At 38.7% G+C, this 20,684-nt stretch overlaps 2 protein-coding genes across 2 annotated transcripts in view; one reads left to right on the top strand and one right to left on the bottom strand.

Annotated features, from left to right (window-relative positions):
• Positions 1-5,069, top strand: part of LOC106014194 (b(0,+)-type amino acid transporter 1-like) — an 8,251-nt gene extending 3,182 nt beyond the window's left edge. The window contains exons 3-6 of the mRNA XM_013091346.1: positions 88-184; positions 961-1,113; positions 1,439-1,610; positions 5,005-5,069. Coding sequence (XP_012946800.1) covers positions 88-184; positions 961-1,113; positions 1,439-1,610; positions 5,005-5,069 — 487 coding nt within the window. The remainder of the gene's footprint in view (positions 1-87; positions 185-960; positions 1,114-1,438; positions 1,611-5,004) is intronic.
• A 2,844-nt stretch (positions 5,070-7,913) lies between these two features.
• The window catches only part of LOC106014197, a 31,516-nt gene continuing 18,745 nt past the window's right edge, over positions 7,914-20,684 (bottom strand). Inside the window, exons 9-15 of the mRNA XM_013091355.2 lie at positions 19,950-20,153; positions 19,445-19,564; positions 14,914-14,985; positions 12,148-12,314; positions 10,561-10,695; positions 9,987-10,107; positions 7,914-8,321 (exon numbers count right to left, since the gene is read on the bottom strand). Coding sequence (XP_012946809.2) covers positions 8,170-8,321; positions 9,987-10,107; positions 10,561-10,695; positions 12,148-12,314; positions 14,914-14,985; positions 19,445-19,564; positions 19,950-20,153 — 971 coding nt within the window. The 3' untranslated portion in view covers positions 7,914-8,169. The remainder of the gene's footprint in view (positions 8,322-9,986; positions 10,108-10,560; positions 10,696-12,147; positions 12,315-14,913; positions 14,986-19,444; positions 19,565-19,949; positions 20,154-20,684) is intronic.

The raw sequence follows: 20,684 nt of genomic DNA, 5'->3' as shown, positions 1-20,684 counted from the left end.
GGGGGGGTAGCTTGTTATATTATTCTTTAAAGTCTCTTTCTGAACTAATTAACATCGCATTTTACAAGTTTGTCCCTTTTTGCCCAGGTTGATCTTTACTGCTGCACGGGACAAAAACATTCCTGATGTACTCAGTTATATCCAGGTGGATTTCCTCACCCCTATCTGCGCCATGGGTCTACTGGTGAGTACACTTTAATCACCCTTATATCTCCTTCTCTTTCTCTACCGTCTCTTCATCTCCCTTCTGTCATTTTCTTTCTCTTTCCCACTTTCTATTCTTCTCTCCCTCTCTCTTTTCATCTTTTTCTCGCTTTCTTCTTTTTTTCTCTCTATCTGTGATCCGCTCTGTCTGTGTCTATTTCAATATCTCTTAAAATGTGTCCTTCTGTCAATATAATACATAATACATAATACTGTATGAACGTGAGTATTTGTGCGTGTGTTTATTTGCTTGTTCGTGTCGGGAGAGGAGACGGCCCACGTACATCTAAAATTTAACACATATTTTCCTGACGGTTTTCAATAACTATAACGTATCTGCTCAAAATCATAGGTTTTATTCTCAGTGTATGTTATTTTTGGTCTACTTTTTAATCTGCCCTTTTGTCTTTGATTGCATTTGTATATTCCCAAATCTCTTCTACAGTACGGGTGGTTGGAAAGCGCCACTGGCTTGTTCTATTTTTATTCTCTGACACAGTTTTTTGTATATTTTTTTTATTTGTCTTCATTAACCCTGTACTAAATGACTGTTATTACTTTTGCGTACTTCTCTTTACTAAAGATAGAATTTTTAAAAATCGATAAATAAATAAATGAAGGAATGAATAAACGAATAAATACATTAAAAAAGTATATGAAAATGAATAAATAGATTAAATAAATGAATAAATAGAATAAATACAAATATATAAGCAAATAAATACATAAATAAATAAATATATACATCGTCCTCAGCTTGGCCTGGCGCTACTCTTCCTAGTCCCAGCAGAAGTGGGCACGCTCATCAACTACATTGGCTTCCTCAACGCTTTCTTCAACGGCCTGGTCTACATCTGCTTCCTCGTCTTTCGGTTTGGAAGCATGCGCGATGCACACAGACCTATTAAGGTGAGTAGAGCGTCATTATGTTGAGATTACGTTCTTGAAGACGCACGTTCTGGTTATTTAACATTTCTTGAAGAAGCGCTAATAAAATAGAAAGAATAAGCTTTTTAAAATATGTACTGCACTATAAATAAGAAAAAAGAATAAATGAAACAAATCGGTCCTGCTAGCAGTGAGAATTCAGTTTATATTAAATGTCTTTGAAATAGGTGTAACGATAATTAAAATACTTCCTTGTAAATAGTCCCACTCCCTCACCACCCCACCCCCGTTTTTGAGACACCCCGTATTGTCGTTGTTAACAAGAACACCTGGTTTTCCTGTACAGATTCCTCTGGTCGTGCCAATCTTCATGGTAATCCTGAACATCTACATGTTCGTCGCTCCGCTCGCCATCAGCCCTGAGGTCCAGTATGCCTATGTAGCTGCCGGCGTTTTTCTGGGTTCAGCTGTCATTTACGTGCCTTTTATCTTCTTCAGAGTCTCTGTGCCGTTTTACGGTGAGTGAAGTCATTTTAATTTATATTACGCCCCCATTAACACAATTAAGATCACCAGGAGGTGAGATACGATCATCTCCGTGCAGTAGCCAATAATCTAAGCTCTAAACCAATGCTACAGACACATGCTTTCTGACATTACACTCCACGGGTAGCCAGAAGTGAAGTACAAACTTTACCATCGTCGTCTGTTGCTAACGCTCGTGAATCTGGGTTTGAATTATGGAATATACTGATCATAACATATTATATACATGCTGCGTAGATAGAGACAGATAGATAGATAGTAAGATAGATAGATAGATAGATAGATAGAAAGATAGATAGATAGATAGATAGATAGATAGATAGATAGATAGATAGATAGATAGCAGGGGCGGCTCATGGGGCTAAAAAGTGCGCGTGCACAATAATAATTAGGCTATCGCATGCTGAAGATAGTCAAGGGCATAGTAAATGAGATGGTGTATAATTTTAGGATCTTTGGTTTGGTGAGGGAGGGCCTCGTGCTTTTATTTTCACTCTTTTTACTTGTCGCTTTGATTTCTAGTACTAAATTTGTTTGTTAGCTAAACATCAATTTCATTCATCCTGTATTGGAACTGAACACTCAAGTACATGTAATAACTTTCACTACTCCACTACAAAACCATTCAAAGGCACAACTGATAGGACGGTCACGTTCACCTCCCCCACGGATACAAAGTCACTTAAAATAGTGGCAAGACAAACAATGAACCAATCTCAATTCATTTGAGCACTCCGCCGGAGAACTCCGGGGCTCACATAATATTGGCAAAGAATAGCGTAGGGTCTATTGCGTTTATTTTTAGACTGCCCGCTGCCTACTATGGACTATGTTTCGGCACTATTCGGAAGGAGCACATTTGGGATGTGCCGTCTTATTAATCTTACTGTACCGCCAAACTTGCTACGAGTGTCGTCATCGCTAGGGTGATTTATAGGTCAGGTTACACTGTTGAATATCCTTTTCAGTTTAGCTAAAGCGCGTGGACTTTGGCACGGCATAGTAGATGTTTTACGGAGCTATAGACATTAGCAATGACAGTTATGGCGCCAGTGAGGACCTTTGTTTTGGTACAATATTTGGCTAGTGATTGTTTCTGGCTTCTTTTATTTCATTAATGTGGGTGTTTTACGTAATAGAACATTAATAAAATTGGGGCGGCACTGCAAGACCGTGCTCAATGGACAAACCGCGCAAGATAGATAGATAGATAGATAGATAGATAGATAGATAGATAGATAGATAGATAGATAGATAGATAGATAGATAGATAGATAAATAGATAGATAGATAGATAGATAGATAGATAGATAAATAGATAGATAGATAGATAGATAGATAGATAGATAGATAGATAGATAGATTACTAAGGCACACAGAGAGAGAGAGAGAGAGAGAGAGAGAGAGAGAGAGAGAGAGAGAGAGAGAGAGAGAGAGAGAGAGAGGGGGGGCGGGGTGGGGCAGCGTCTGTGGTGTATCTGTTAGACGCTTTGTCGTCGCACTCATATGTTCTAAGTTCGATTTCAGTGTGAAAAGAATTCTTATCGACTATGCCGGTCTGTTTGCTAGGTTGATGAATCCTCTCAGTCCGGGTTTGCCCTGATAGGTAGAGTCGAACACCGTTTCCTAATCAAAATAGTGTCGACAGAGGATTTTTTTTTATGTAAGGGAGGAAAAAGGGATAAAGAAAAGGAGAATGAGAGGTAGTGAAAGAGGGAGAATGGGAGCTAAAAAGAGATGGATGAAGAGTCAGAGAGAAGAAGTATCAGGGGGTTAAGATACAGTTGACAATAACTGCCATGATATTTTAAAGGCTGTATATTAATTAGGCCTATTAATTATTTAACGAGCTTTTCTGCCCCCGCACGCTTACATCTGTACACTTTTTGTATGTTACCGCCATTCTCCATTTCACTCTCACAGATGTGGGTAAAGGGCGGGTGATCTGGTGTGGTTTTTCCTTGTCGTATTCAATACCAAGCCTCCTGATCCTCCCTCTTTTTTCTCTTGTAAGACCACTAACAGATGGCATTTATATTACCTGTTTGTGTTATAGGTGCCGTAAAACTTTAACTGTGAATGATTGTCTGGTGCTCTGGTGTCGTTTACTACGTCTATCCTATCCATTACTGTCTTTTTCTTCAATCCTTCTCTTCTTTGTATGTTATTCTTTTACAATAGCTCTCTTAAGATCTTGTACTTTACTTTTACTTTTTCATCCTCTGTTGCCGTTAAGCGTCGAGGGGAGAAGCAGTTCTCTATGGTAAGCCAACTCTGCAGCTCTTTCAGTTGTGATATTATGTTTTCTCAGGGTTTACTTGACACCCTCTATCCACCTTTTGTGTGGCCTTCCTTTCCCTTTATAGGCTAGCCTGAGTGCTTGGTGTTGTAGGCTCTCGAGGCTGGCTGGCCAGATGACATACGTCACAGGAGGCCAAAACATTTTATTCTCTGTCTTTCTATGTAATGCAGGCAGGACTCAATGCCGATAGCTACTCTTACTTCTTCATTTTTCTGCCTGTCTCGTCTTAATGTGATGTTAAGGGTGTTGTGGAGACTTTTCATTTCGCATACGGTGATTTTGGTTTCATGGGTTTTACTAAATGTCCAGGTATGGCACTGGAAGCATAATCTTGGTATGAATATTGAGATAATAAGCAGTCTCTTTGTGTCCATGGAGATGTTTGGATGAGATAGGAGTGGTGTCAGCTGACAGGTGACAGTGTTGGCTTTTTGAGTTCGCATTTCTAGTTCTCTGTCTGTGAACCCGTTTTCAGAAAAAAGTACTGCAAAGGTATTTAAATTCCTTCACCTGTTTCAGTTGGATGTTCAGGTGACTAAGGTTTCGTCTCATTTTCTTAATTCCGTTTTTGATGTGCATATTTTCATATTAGATTTCTCTCAGCTGTTGTGCAGTTCGGTAAGTGTGATTTTGGAGGCTTTGTTGGTTCTGATGAATAAGACATTGGTCGTCTGCGAATAGAAGTTTATTTATGCTTTCTGGGCTTTGGTTTGCGTCTTGCGTTATTGAGTCCATATATATCATAAACAGGAGGAGAGATAGAACACATCCCTGTCGTATTCCAGATCTTACTTTGAAAGAGTCAGTATTGCCTTCATTCGTTCTTACTGAGCTTATGCTGTTGGTATATAGAGCTCTGACATTATCTAACTTTAGACCTCTGACGCCATAATTTTTCGAGTGTCTTCCAGAGCTTTGCTTGGTGTACTCTGTCAATAGCCCCCTCCCGGTCTATAAACACGATGTGGGATTCTTTGTTGTGTTCGATTGTTGACACTCTTAAAACAGGTTTGTGTTGTACGTGTAGTAAAACAATTTCGACAAAATGCTTAAAACACCCACAGATCGAATCGTGCCGGTGATCCAGTTGTGTCTTCGGGTATCTCCACCAGCCAAGTATGAGGACTAAAGAACCAAATCAAGCTGGAAACTGTTTGTTTGATTTGTTTTCTTTTTCTTTTTCGTTTTTTTGTATCATACGGTTGAGATTATAATTGTAGATTTGTTTCCTCCCAATCTATAGAATTTAGATCACACAGTAGGAGGGAAGCTTCGTCTGTGTATGCCAGGGTCAACGTTGGCTTAGAAGGATACATAACCAGATAAAATAGGCCAATAGATATTGGTAAAAGAATATCCTCGCTACTGGGTAATAAAACTCATGTCTTCAGCTGTAACATTGGTGAAGCTTATAACCGTTGCACCACACTCGTCGAATGTTTGCCTAATATGATAATATATTTTAGTTTAAAAGATATTTTTCTTTTTAAAGTCAAACGTCTGTGGTGTCGAAGCTAGCATGGTTTCTGCGTTTGACCACATACTTACAACGGATAAAAAAGTGCTTTGAAATCAACAGTTGTAATTTTGAAAACAAAACATGGTTCTGTAGGTTGGTTTGTACAAAGATTTTTGTCTGTAAAACAAAACGTCTTGATTTTAAAGAACAAGGATTTTTACTCTTGGGACAGATAGGCCAAGGTTTAGCCTTCCAAAATCCCTTGTGGCAAATATTACATTTAGCTCGTGACTACTCACAGAGTTGTTTTATATCCAGAGAGATCTAGTTTTGTGTTCCTCCTCGCTGGACCTGGAGTGGTTTTATATTCAGCCCGTGACTACTCACGGGGGATTTCCCGTGGCAAAGAGGCTGGAGAGACGTACAGAGGACAGAGGAGCAGGGCCGAGCTAGGAGGAATACAAAACTAGATCTAGAGCTAGATCTAAATCCAGGTTAGTAAAAAGCTACACTTGTAAATATAGAAATATTATCAACTTAGATTGATAGATTGACAAAATGAAGACTTGTATGAAAAGGAAAGAGAAGAGAGAGAGAGAGAGAGAGAGAGAGAGAGTGAGAGAGAGAGAGAAAGAGAGAGAGAGAGTGAGAGAGAGAGAGAGTAGGGGGGGGGGGTTGAGGAGAAACCGAGAGACAGTGAGACAGATAGAGAGTGAGTGAGTGAGTGAGTGAGTGTGCGTGTGTGTGTGTGTGTGTGTGTGTGTGTGTGTGTGTGTGTGTGGGTGGGTGGGTGTGTATGTGTGTGTGTGTGTGTGTGAGAGAGAGAGAGAGAGAGAGAGAGAGAGAGAGAGAGAGAGAGATTGAGAGAGAGTGAGAGAATAGAGATAGTTAGATTTCACAATAAAAAGGTTTTCTTTTGTGCTTGTCAATATCATTTACCATTCAAAATGTGAACTCTTAGTACTTAATTTTCATCTAAATACAACTCATTTAGCGATAGACCATGGTGTGCTCAAGTCATGTATAAGTGAGACGTTGACCAGAAATGTTTACGTTTATGTGTGCATAATCTGTGAATGCGCGCACGTGTGTGTGTGTGTGTGTGTGTGTGTGTGTGTGTGTGTGTGTGTGTGTGTGTGTGTGTGTGTGTGTGTGTGTGTGTGTATTTGAGTATACGTGTGTAAATGAGTATGTAGGTATGTTTACATGTGCGCATTTGTATATTATTTTTTTATGTTTACGAGTGTTTGTGTTAACGCATATGTATGTGCGTATATTATGTGTATGTGGGATTATGAGTATGTGTGTATTAGTGCATATGTATGTTTGTATGTATGTGTGAATGTGTACATTTGTACATACGCGTATGTGAGCATATGGATATGAATGTTTATAGGTGTGTATGTATGTAGATACCAGGGTACGTAGGGGACGTATTTACATGTATACATATACCCACGTTCGCATGTATGCATATATGCTTTTTTAAAAAGTGTACACATGTTTTATGTTATTGTACATGTACATCAACATTCGACAACGTGCATATCAACAAACGTGAACTTGCATTATGTGTCATTAGTTTTACGTGATCTATGATCACTGCTGTGTCGTTCAAAGAACTACGACGGTTTATCCTCCATCTTTGTTCAAACGAAGCTAACTAGTTGTTGGAGTTGACAGTACCCGCAAGAAGTCAACGGTATAAATGTTACAAATTCAACAACTACAACGTTTTTGTAAAATTGAAAATTCTTACCAAAAAAACGAAAGCGATCGACAGACATGTGAGGTAGATCTCGATTTTGTCAGATCTCTCTGTTACTTCACAGAAGAGATAAATGACGTATTATTCTTTCTTCACTTTCATTTAAGTACCTTACCCTTTTGTTTTTGTCAAAATAGCCCACCCCCCCCCCCCTCCCCTCTCACTTACAATTGTTACTCACTTCCTTTTTTTTTTTTTTTTTTTTTTTTTTTTTTTTTTTTTTTTTTTTTTTTTTTTTTTTTACTGAAGTCTGTAAGTGCCGTAATTCTCTTTAATGTAACTCCGCACTGATGTTTCTAGTATCAGCTCCCGAAATAAACAAACGTTTTGATTTTCTCTTTATGTTTTTACAGTTTATGAGTATGAAACCTGTCCCTGGCTTTTCTACACGAAAATGTAACAACTACATATCGTGACCCCAGTGCTTTCTGGTCATATCACCATTTTTAATAACAGTGAAAACAGTTTAAAACAAAGAATGCTTAAGAAGATGCCACATTTTCACTGTCAAAAATGCAGATACAACAGGAAAACACTGAGGTCGCGATACTATAACACTTTAAGGAAGCCAAGACAGCTGTTTGGGAGAATCTCATTCTCTGTGTATCGATCTATTATGTTTCCTCTTTCAAACAGCGAATGTTTCTCATAATTAGAATTTGAATTTCTCTGCAATTGAGATACAAAATATAATGGGCCAGTTGTTGAAAGCAAATCTAAACCTTAGAAAACAACCTTTTATAACGTTTTAGTTTTTGGTTTATAGTGGGTTTTATTTTTTTTTTAATTCAGTGGCATTAGCTGCACAGATTGAAGAAATAGTTTGCCAAATTACCGATTCTAAATGTTGAAAAAAAAAGAAAGTAAAATACATAATAAAGGTACAAGTATTTAAACAATGAGACCGTTTACTCTCTTTCCTGTGAAATTTCGCTCCTGATTTTAGTAGATCTACGTTTTTAGTTTTTATCTGCATGCGTACTACTCGTCATAAAAGATTCCTCAGTTGGAGCACTGATGCAATAGATTAGTGTTTCTGGAGCTCTCCTCAAAAGCGTTAAAATTCAAAAACATTGCAAAATTGTCTGAGCTGGGTTGACTTGCCGATGTTTTTAGGATGTCGGAATTGATGTCTGGTCCATATATGCCCAAAGCTGGGGAATAGAATGTGGTTTGTTTTATGTCATAGTAAGTTTTTCAGCGCTCGCAACTGCATAAGGTCATATGAGCGCCAAGGGGTAGAGTCAAACAGAGAAGTCCAAATGGGGAAAAAGGCTTACTCTGCTCACCTCTCTAGCCTCAACAACATAAAGTCTGCTTCGACTATCACAGCACCCCAGAAAAAGCAATTCACAAGAGAGTGACAAACATACGAAAGAAGTAGAGGAAAAAGGACGATAGTAAGAATGAGGAAAGAAAAAGCAGTAGTTCCCCCTATGCTGTTCCAGTGCAGCATGACATTGATCAATCAGCCCATTTACAATTTTATTGCGCATAAGAACATGTTATTATCCCCCCTTTGACAGAAGGTGGTTTTGTCTCTACTTCATAGTAATGTTGTAAATCAGTGCATGGCTGGTATAATGAAATATTTTCATTTACTAAGAGAGATGCAAAAGTTTGTATACAGTACTGTATGTTTCACCCACACCCGACCCCCACCCCCTTTTTCTATATGTGCTGATTTAGGGTGTGACCTCTGAATCTAATGTCCATTGTCAATAGTACAAATCCGAATGCGTGAAGTTCCTTTCAGACTTCTGAACCAACCAAATTTACCCCCCCCCCCCTTAAAAGGATTCGAACCAAAATCATCCCTACCAAATAAGAGTGTGATTGGTACTCTCAGTGTGAAATCAAACGAAATGTACGTGGTTTGAGTAAAAGAAAAACAAAACTATACGATCTGCCTGTCGTGCTGTTTTATCACTAGCAATCATCTTGTTGTTATTAGAAAGAGTTAATTTAAAGGTGAATGATCAACTGCTTTATCAAAAAGGTTCAAACGAGAGAAGTAAGCGCAAGGGCACGATGGGCGATCATTTAGACTTTAGTTAGAGTAATATTATGTTGGTGCCTCCATCCACCTGACATGATCTACTATTGATGGAATGGAGATTCGTAAAAACGAAAATAATGTCGATTCCCTAGACGGAACACATAACATAATAAAACCTACTCGACTACCAGCAATCCGTCTCTCTCTCTCTCTCTCTCTCTCTCTCTCTCTCTCTCTCTCTCTCTCTCTCTCTCTCTCTCTCTCCCTCTCTCTCTCTCTCTGACTCTCTCTCACATAAACACACACACATACACACATACCCATTCACATATACACTCACACACACTCTCTCTCTCTCTTTCTCTCTCTCTTTCTCTCTCTCTCTCTCTCTCTCTCTCTCTCTCTGACTCTCTCTCTCTCACAAACACACACACATACACACATACTCCCCCCCCCCGACACACACACACACATTCATACACACTCTTTCTCCCTTTCTCTCCCTTTTTCTCTCTCTTTCTCTCTCTCTCTCTCTCTCTCTCTCTCTCTTTCTCTCTCTCTCTCTCTCTCTCTGTTTTTTTTATTCTTTTCCTCTCTTACTCACTTCCTCTCTCTTCATTTACTTATCCCTCTCTACCTCTCTTTCTCTTTTCTCTCTCTCTTTCTCTTTCTCTCTCTCTCTCTCTCTATCCCTCTCTCTCCCTCTTTCTTTCTCTCACTCGCTCGTTCTCTCTTTATACGTTTGTCAATGTCCTTTTCTATTTACACATTATTATAATAAAACCCATGACATGCCCTGAAGCATCTCTGAATACGTTACCTATAATCGAAGTACAATCGGCCTTGAGTAGCTGTGCAGCTTTTGGGATGTCATTCTCGGTTCTACTAGACATCTGATGAACGATAGGTATTACCACTCTCTCCACTCCTTTACGTGCATTCTGAGGATAAATATACAAGAAGATCGTTAATTCCTATTTATGGTTGTATGGTATTCAAACAACGAAATCATTAAATGCAAGCGAGTTTGTCTTTTCCCACAACGTACAACCCCGACCTCAGATCTGGCTGCCCGTCTTCCTGATAGACATGTTGGTGTAGTTGTTACTGCTGTTGTTGGCTGTCCGTCCACTCGACAGAGACCATCAAAGCCATCCTGGGGGTGGGGGTAAATGTGACTACCAAAGATAGACAGATATATAGATAGATAGAGAGAGAGAGGTAGAGGGATAGATAGATAGATAGATAGACCGATAGATAGATAGATACATAGATAGATAGACAGATAGATAGATAGATACATAGATAGATAGATAGATAGGTAGATAGATAGATAGATAAACAGATTAATAGATAGATAGATTTAAAAATTACAATAAAACGTATGTGGGTACCTTGAATGACGTAAGTCTGATGTAATCCAAAGCTTTGGCCAAGTCTGGATCTCCACTCGGCCTGAGCTGTCTATATAGTCGGCTGAGCTTACTGCTGAGATCTCTCACACTATGGTAATCTCCCAGATGTATAGCCTGAATGAGATTAGGACAAACTTTACTGAATCATCATGAAAGGTTGAGACATACTGACTAGAGGTATCTAGAGAGATTAAGACATTCAATGTGTGGCAATTCTTGAGACATTCTGAAATGCACTACTGGATACATCTGAAGAAAATGATGCATACGTTATTACATGTATATAGTTCTGGAGAGACTGAGGCATACTATTTCCTGGGGGAAAACTGATAAATAGACATACTTTATTACTAAAGGCATTTGAAAAAAAATGGGATATGTTTACTGGATAATTACCTTGATGAGTGGTCTGCCAAAACCCGGTAGGACAATTTTGACGAGCATCTGATTTCACTATGATGCCACGCACATACATAATAATATACACATGTGTACACATATTCGACATGCATTATGAAATCTAGTGCTTGTCACAATTGATTTGTCGAGTTTAAGAAAACAGTTCTTCTATTTTAAAGAGAGTTGGACATATTAACCGAACATTTCTGGAGACATGTATACATCCACATATACACACACAGACATACACACACACACACACACACACACACACATATATATATATATATATATATTTATATATATATTATATATATATATATATAATATATATTATATATAATATAAATATATGCACATTTACTTACACACGATTTCTTACACAAGTTTACTTATAGCCAATTTTTGAAGTTTCGAGAGTTTGAATATGACCTTTCTGAGAAAATCTACTGTCTTGCTTTATATCTCAATACAACTGAGTACATTGAGTGACTAACTTCGTCATGTTGCACAAATTGAGTATAGCAATAACACTTTTTTGTGGAGTTGAAGTGGGGGGGGGGGGGGATTTCATCCTGGACGAAGAAAAAATAGGGTTCAAACAGAGGACGAGATAGACCGTTGCCCATTTTTTCGACTTAACAGATCCGAAGAAAGTAAGATGATTAATAATTGTAAAAAATTTTTTGTTAATTAATAAAACTGAGGGCAAGATTTTTGACTCTGTATCTGAATAAACTATGAGCCTTCAATGACAAATAAATAGACTAGTATCCTCTAACCAAAATCACCCCTGTTTCCCTAGAAGAACGGAATCAGAAACAAAAACAAAAACAAAACAAAACAAAACAAACAAAATCTAAACAAGGAAAAATAAACAACCAAACAAACACAGATACTCACGCCATTAGGGAAAAAACCAACACAACACAAATTTTAAAAAAGAAGTTACGAAAATCAAAATCAAAATTTAAACATACAAAACTTTTTAAAAAAACAAACAAACACACTTCAATACAAACAGAAAATGTTGTCAAACTTCGCTCATCTCGCTCTACTGACAAATACTATGTCGCACAGGGAACAAGAATAGGCACGATGCAAAAGAGAAAAAAAAAAGTGTATAAACAATAAAAGAAAAACTACAACATTGTAGATCTATCTAACCTCCGTGACAGTATCGTGGTAAACAACTACGCCCACTCGAATGTTCTGATTGTCAAGCTTCCAATTGCTGATCGTTTTTGAAATCCAATCTGTCTCGTGATCGATGTCTAGGGTGGATTCCGTTTTTCCGTACTCAACAACAAAGATAACCTCAGCTGGTACACAACCTAGATTTGGAAAGAAACACGACATGATTTAACATCTTAATCTCTATAATATAACGCTGAAAGCCATCATTGCATTTGCCTTCGATTACACTGCAGACGAAATTGGAGGTGGGCTTCGTCCCAGGGTGTCATGGCCTGCACAGGTTGATCTGTATACAGACAGTCTCCCAACAGACAGAAGCACACAGATGACATGAGCTCGGTTCTAGCGTGAAGATATGGGCAGTTCTTATAAATACATTATTATTGTATTCAGTTTGAAGACGCTTATTTGGACGAGCGCCTGATGAGACACGCAGACACACACACACACACACACACACACACACCCACACACACAAACACGCACACACACACACGCGCACACACACACACACATATATATATATATATATATATATATATATATATATATATATATATATATATATATATATATATATATATATAATATTATATATTATATTAATATGTGATATGTCGTCATGCTCATTATATATTTACCTGAGTCATTTTAGCGTTTTGAGAAAAATTACAAAGCCTAGTGCACATAGATTTTTATAACAGTTTTTTTTGGAAGGGGGGGGGGGGGCGCTTTAATATAATTCAAAGTTTTAAACAACTTTTGACAGAAATCTGGGGAACTCATCAAATTGTTTATAAATTCGTGGCGTAACCTACCTTCAAATGTCTCTTTAACTGGTGATTCGATGTCCTCCTTAACAATTGCACAACAATTGATGACAGATTTGGTCTTGACTCAATCATAAATTCCACAACATTTAGGGCAATATTAATATTAAAAAAAGACAAACCTGTTTTTCATAAATGTATATAAAATGCTGTAAATCTCCGTCTTGCAAAAATTTGAATCGTTCACAGTCCTTCCTGCTTCTCATAAACATTTTGCATACGCATATGGCCTACATCACAGCTCACCAATGACACTTTATTTTGGCAAAACTTGTTCAAGAAATTAATTTTATAGTGAACACACTTTTGTACAAAAGGTTGACAAAACATACATAAGCATTCAATAAGCATAATGCTTGATAAAAAAAAAAGACAGGACTTGCTTTTAAAAGCTATATTGCCCCAGCTGTAAACCTCTTAAAATCTGATGAAACCACCCACTTGAATTTTTTTTTCTGTTAGGTTTTATCACGGAATTTTCTAGAATCTAAAATGGGTTTATAAAAAAATTGATTCAAGTCAGGGTGCAAAAACTGGAGAGCCTGTGTTCGATAGCTTAGGAAATATGTGACAATAAGACACGCCACGAATTGTCAACTGCACTATAGATGTGGCAATATTTCAGTTTGCCCCCAAAATAATTTTAGCATTTTTCGAATGAGCATAAAAATATGATATAATAATACATTAAAATACTTGTTATATACATTAAGAAGTAAAATTAAAAACAAATCATAGATCGCCCCATTATCATTCATTATGCAAAGTGTTAGAGAACCAAAGACAAAGCACAAATGAACGGTGCGTAACTTTCCGGATTCTGTAGCATCGAGAGGGTAATTTTTTTCCCCTTTTTTTGGAACTGAATAAGGTCATGTGCGCGCGAGGCACACACCTAACATTTTCAGTTGGTAGGACATTTTGATTTTTGACCAAGTGGCAGCCGAAGCCTATTCTTATCGATTTTAGACCATCAAGGGATGTTTCACAAGCGCAACTTGCACACGGGACCTCCGAGTATTTTCGCATTCGTCCGAGAAGGCTAGGAGTAGATCTTTCCTACCATAAGATCAGCGGTGTGACTGAAAGACATCAGTAAGAAGGAGCCAGGGAGAAGCAGAGGAAAAGCTGCAGAAAGAGTCAGGAGCCCAGAGGAGGCGGCAGAGGAGGTGATCGGGTGGGAGCAGTGAAAGCAAACGACTAAATGTTGCAAGAGAGCAGGAAAGCAGGAAAAAATAGACACTTTTAGAGAAGACATTTTTTCCCTTCGCCATCGAATTCGAACCCGGAAACTTTGAAGGAGAGGCGAACATCTTAACCTCTATGCCACGAGAGCCCCCCGAGAGGATACGTCACATAAAATATAAAGGGGAAATGGTAACTGCAGAAAATGACGTCACAAAATGGTCTTTAAAAACGTGTATCATTCTATCGTGTGCGAAACAATTTGGATACTAAATTTAAGCCTATTAGCATCACCAAACCAAACACCATTATCGTCAATATCCTTAATAATAATAATATTATTAATAATAATAATAATAATAATAATAATAATAATAATAATAATAATAATAATAATAATAATAATAATAATAATAATAACAATAATAATAATAATAATAATAATATTAATAATTTTAATAATAATAATAACATAATGGGATAATAACAAATAATAATAATTATTAGGATAACAGTAAACAACAACAACAGCAGCAGCAACAACAACAATAACAATAAAACTGTATACACAAGCACGCAGACACACACAGACTCACACACATACACACACAAACACACACACACACATACATACACACCTCCCACAGTGATGTTCTCACTGGTACAGGACAATTTTGAACAATTACTCTTGTGCCTTTATAAAAGACAAGGATGATCTTACCGACAGTTCGGATGTTGGAGACAGTTTTTCCGCAGGGGTCAGGTGTCGTTGTCATCGTTGTCACTGCGATTGCTGAAATGAAAAAGCAATTTGTGGCCTAAATTTTATGTCTTACACACCTCATTGACACTTAAGACCATTTATGAAACAGACGGGCGGGTTAAACACACACTGAGAAAGACACAATGTCCCAGCAGACAGAAGAAATAGATTAATATTTTGTCCCGTTATGGGAAATGACCCGTAAACTTTTCAAAGAGCCGAATGGCAACACAACGAACGTCGTTATTGTGTGAGTAGGGAGATTGTAGGTTGGCGAGTAATATTGTCTTTTCTGAACACGGAATTTTTATGGGGTAGGGGAATATCGTTGGCAAGCAATTATGAATAGTTAGATTATATACAGATGTTGTACTGATCAGTAAGAGAGGAACTGAATTCATGTGTGTATCTGTGGGGGTGGGGGTGGGGGTGGGGGTGGGGGAGTTCAAACGCTTGACGTTAAAAGTTGAACCTTTCCTCAATGGTGACCCCTTTCAAAGAGGAAAGTGACTGTTATAGATATGTGGTCGTTATTGGCAGGGTCATGATCATATTTATCTTCACGTAAAGACTTGACAAAGTCAACATACTATTTAAAATCTGACTATTTTTTTAAAAATCTGTCCCCTTCATATCCATAAACAATATGATTTGTCATAAGATTTACTTTGCACTGATTGATCGAATACACTCAGTCTGATGACGGCTTGGTGTAAAATAAATGTTTGATCCAAGTGGCCGCTAATGATGGGTATTTGGGCTGAAATGTTGTTATAATGACTGACCGTGGCCGCGTTGGACAGTGACCACTATGTACTTGTTTAAAATATAGAAAAGCGCACTAGCTAGCTGGTCTTTATGGACAGGTTCAACGTCCAAGGTATAAGTAAGTCGTTTACCCCTCTCTCCCTTTTCAACACACACGCACACACACACGCACACAAACAAACACACACACACACACACACACACACACACACACACACACACACACACACACACAAACACACACACACACGTGTTGTCCGTCCTTCCTTTTTGACTTCACAAACTGATCTCTTGGCGGTGACCTTGGGTCCGAAAATTGCTCGTTACCCCTTTCAGACTCGGAAGGTTCGCCCGCAGTGTGGTCAGCTGTTAGACTTGTGATGGAGGCAGGTACAGCATAGTAGACTTGAGTCCGTTTTTGTTTTCGTTTGGCTTCGGCAATGCGCTTGGCTTCTTCTGCTTTGGCTCCCTAATTTGCAGCGCCTCTCGGGACGATCTAGAACCAGCGTTTCTCACGAGTCGTTCAGAATTCCAACTTTTTTTCAGTGAGACTTTGAAGCAATCCTTGACAAATGTTGTTTTTTTTGCCCTCCAACTGAGCGTTTGAAATTAAACAGCTCTCCATATATCAGTTGTTTAGGCAACCGGCTGTCCGCCATTCAGACCACGAGGCTGACCCATCTGACTTTCTGGAAGAAGGTGTAGGTGCTCTGGGTTCCGGTGCGCTCTAGAAGATCTCTTTCTGGGGCTTTGTCCTACCATTTGATGCGTAGGATTTTACGGAGACAGCTCAGGCAGAAGGAATGAAGTCATGACTTGTGCTTGACTTAGATTACACTGAGGGAGAGTTGCACAGATCTAAAGTCTCACTCTCTCACCTCGAGCCATCTGTGACCAGTGGCAGGACATAATCTAAACAACTGGGGACAGGTCGGCATGCAGAGAATGGTTAGCAGTGACTTTTGTACCTCACCGTGCCCTTTGCTGCGCTCCAAAAACGCTTTACTGGGTCTGCTTTTCTACCCGTTAAACGCATGGGGTTTCCTCAGCGCAGTCCTCCGGAGCCAGTCTTTGTGTACTAGGGGTAGACATTCCCCACCCCAAAGCTCACTGAGGGCTCTCATGGTCTAGAGGTAAAGGTGTGTGCATCGTATTCAATAGGACCAGGGTTGGAACCCGGATAGGGACGGAAAATCTTTTTCTCTAAAATGTGCTGTTTTCCTTTCCCTTCCTGTTCTCTAACAATGCTATGTCGTCTGCTTTTGTCTTCTTTTTCTGCCCCACCCCTCACCCCCCTTTGCCCTTTCCTCTGGGCTCCTGGCTTTTTTTCGCATTTCTATTGCTTCTCCTAGGCTCCTTCTTACTGTTGTCTTTCAGCCACACCCATGATCTTATGGTAGGTAAGATCTACACCTAGATCTAGCCTTCTCGGTCGTGGGCAAACAATCTCGGAAGTCCCGAGCGCAAGTTACGCACGTTAGATCCCTTGGTGGTTCAAAATCGATAAGAGTAGGCTTTGGCCGCCAGTCGGGCAAAATTCGAAAATTCCTACCAACTGCAGATGTTTGGTGTGCCCCGCGCCCTCATTTGACCATATGCAGTTGCGAGGGCCGTAAATTTGGCTTGTCAGTCAAAATCTTTGCCTAGTGTGTGACCACTGCCGGAAAGTAGCAGTTTCCGTGGAGCCATACGTGAGCTTGGTGCAGGAGTGGGGACCAGGTAGGGTCGTGACCATTCTAACAAGATGTCACTGTCGTTCACCATAAAGTACTAGCCCTTCCTCTGAATCTACACTGCCCCCCACCCCACACACATACACAGGCATTTTTAAACTGTTTTCTTGGCACTTGTATTGGGGTGGGGTGGGAGGGGGGGGGGCTACACCTGAAGGCTATCTCGCTTAATAGTCTACCGAATGTCACCAAATTTCCCACATATAACTAGCATAGTAAGGAGTTCTAAAATCAGCAATCAAATTTGAGAAAAAGTTTCGTTTCCATGGATACGGCGGCCATATTAGATTTTGTTGACAAGTCTTACGTAATGAATATCGCACTTACTGCTCTTGGAAATTGATTGTTTTTTTGCATGCGTGTTCACAAACATTACATCTAAAAATGTGTCTGTTGTTTTTTTCCTAAACGAATTAGGAAATTGTTTTTGAATTTTTTCCTGAGGTAGTATTCAAGTTTGCAAAAAATCCGTGAAAATCAACACTCAAGACACTACCAACAAAAATCTTTTCCATATATCAAAAATTCACAGACACATTTTTAGTATTACATCTTCTCTTCATTCTGTGAACATTTCATGAAGATTGGACGAAAAATGGTGGAGTTACTCAAACAAGTATAGCGAAAAGTAACGTGTTGAGAAAACGGCCGATAAAGAAAAATAAAATATCGACTTTATGAGGAAATGGTGGTGACAAACGGTATGGGGAAAAATGGGGTTTTGGGGGGTTCTTACGCGATGAAATAGTTGTAGGAGATGCTGAGGAAGCTAAAAATGACTAAAACTCAAATTCCGTAATTTTGAGCCTAATCGGGACTTAATCTTATACTCGCTCTATTGTTCTTGCAATAGCTGTCTGGATCAGTGCTTGTTTTCCTTAGTGGCATTTTCCACTAGTGGGCTAATTGGTATTTGTGTGAGTTTTGAAGATTACCAAGGTAGTGACAAGATTCATTAAATTTCAAATCAAGACAAAACAAAACAAAAAGAAAACAAAAACAAAATTACATGTTATGTTGCCATCAACTTTTCAAAGTATATAAGATAATCTACGAACACAGCTGGGTTAAGATGTCAGGCCATATAATCCTCCCCCAACCCCCCCCCCCCCACCCCACCCCACCCAAAACAAACAAACAAACAAAAAATACAAAACAAAACAACAAAAAGCAACCAAAAACCCAACCAACAACAACAAAAGAAAGCAACAAAGATCCCCAAACCCCAAGCAAACAAAAAAACCCAGATCAAAATAAAACAAAACTAAACAAAACAAAACTGACCCCCAAAACACAACGACTACAAAAAACAAACAAATAAACCTTCCACACACATTTTTATGCATGCATGACAAACTGTCAAAAGGAAAGCTGCAGCAAAGATGTCTCCATTTAACGTATGTGTTTTGTTCTCATCAATACTCTCAAATCCCATCTCAGAAGTTCTTAATTTTCCTTTAGTATCAACAATTCCGCTAGGAACGACTCTAGAAAACAGAACAATGATATTATGTACGTATTTTCGAACACACAATCGTACTGGCGTACTCAGAGCCTCAAAACGTACTCAATACTTTTGTTCACGTACTACGTATAATATATGAGGTATCGTGAGGAAATGAGGACAGATATTTTTCTATAGCCCACTTACAATAAGTGATACGACACTGTGAAATCAGACTGTTGTCATTTTTTTGCGCATGTGGAGTTGGTAGTAGCATCTTAAAGTTATTACATTTTCTCGCTTTTGAAGGAAAAAATCCCACACTATCTTGAATCAAAGTAGAGATATTTGAGAGTGATTGAGGCCTGATGTTGGTGGTAAAATTAATGAGAATACGACTACCAAAGTTTGGTGATTTCAAAGCTTGAGAGTCCTTAAAAAGTGCAAGTGTACATTTTGTGTGACTTTGATATCGTAAAGGTGGCAAATGTGGGTGCTGGCTATAAACAATGTTGACAAACACTACTGGTCGAGATAAACTCACGGACGAGACAGAAACTGCCGGTGTACTGAGGCGGGCACCGACAAAGGAAGGAGTCCCCTTGTACCTCACACGTACCACCGTTCAGGCATGGCTGGGCATCACATGGGGTATCCTTTGATTCTGCGAAACAAAACAAAGCGTTGCTGTAAAACAGTGGTAAAATGGTAGTAAAAACTGTAAAATTACTATGAAAATGTTGTAAACTGAATGCGAAATAATTGCAAATGATCGTAAAAAAATCGGGAGACATTCTAGGAATTGTAAAATAACTAAGAAACAATTGTTAAATTATAATCGAAAAATAATAACTGAATTGTAATATTATCATGATATGGATGAAAGAAAGACAGACAGAAAAGAAAGAACGAAAGAAGAAAGTAAGAAGAAAGAATGAAAAAAGAAAGGACAAATAGAAAGGACAAAGAAAAGAAAAAAGAACGAAATGAATATGTTAGTGAACCAGGAACACCAAAGAAGACAGGGATGGAGCACTTATATGAATTACCGATCTGACAGATGACGCCGCTATAAGATGAAGGACACAGGCAAGTGTAGGAAGAGCCGAAAGCCACACACGTGCCGCCGTTAAAACATGGGTTGAAGGAGCAAGTAGTTGAGGGTGAAGTTACGGGTGTTGTTGTTGTAGACATTGCTGTAGAAGTTGGTGCAGCTGTTGCTGCAGATGTTGTTGGTGTCGTCGAAACCAAAGCTGGGGATGTAATTTGGCAGTTGTAACTTACTTTTTCGCTGTTGTTTTTGTTGCTGTTTTTGTTTGTTATCCTCTGTTTCGTTTTATTTTTTAATTTAAAAAAAGCCCACCTTTTCTTTGCTTTTGGTGATTTTTTCTTTTTCATTAATTTAAAAAGGGGGGCGGGTGCGGTTCGTTGTAATATCATATTAAAATGTAGTACTTCGTATTTTTTGTGAAGTGCCAGTTCTGAAATAATAGACAAATGAGATTATGTTCCGGCACTCGTTTGTCTACTCAGAAGCTCTCAAAGAGACGTATAATAGTATCGATGCCTTGCAGTTTAAGTTTTTCCCCTTCTCTATTTGTCACTCTATCTCTACTCCACCCCTCTCTCTCTCTCTTTCTCTCTCTCTTTCTCTCTCTCTCTCTCTCTCTCTCTCTCTCTCTTTCTCTCTCTCTGTCTCATTCTCTCTCTCTCTCCCTCTCAGTCTCTCTTTTTTCTTTCCCTCTCTCTCTCTCTCTCTCTCTCTCTCTGTATATATATGTATA

The sequence above is a fragment of the Aplysia californica genome, unplaced genomic scaffold (assembly GCF_000002075.1).
Source record: "Aplysia californica isolate F4 #8 unplaced genomic scaffold, AplCal3.0 scaffold00034, whole genome shotgun sequence".
In the NCBI taxonomy this organism is placed as follows: domain Eukaryota; kingdom Metazoa; phylum Mollusca; class Gastropoda; order Aplysiida; family Aplysiidae; genus Aplysia; species Aplysia californica.
The sequence above is the reverse complement of the archived record's forward strand: the minus strand, read 5'-3'. Positions and strand labels throughout refer to the sequence as shown.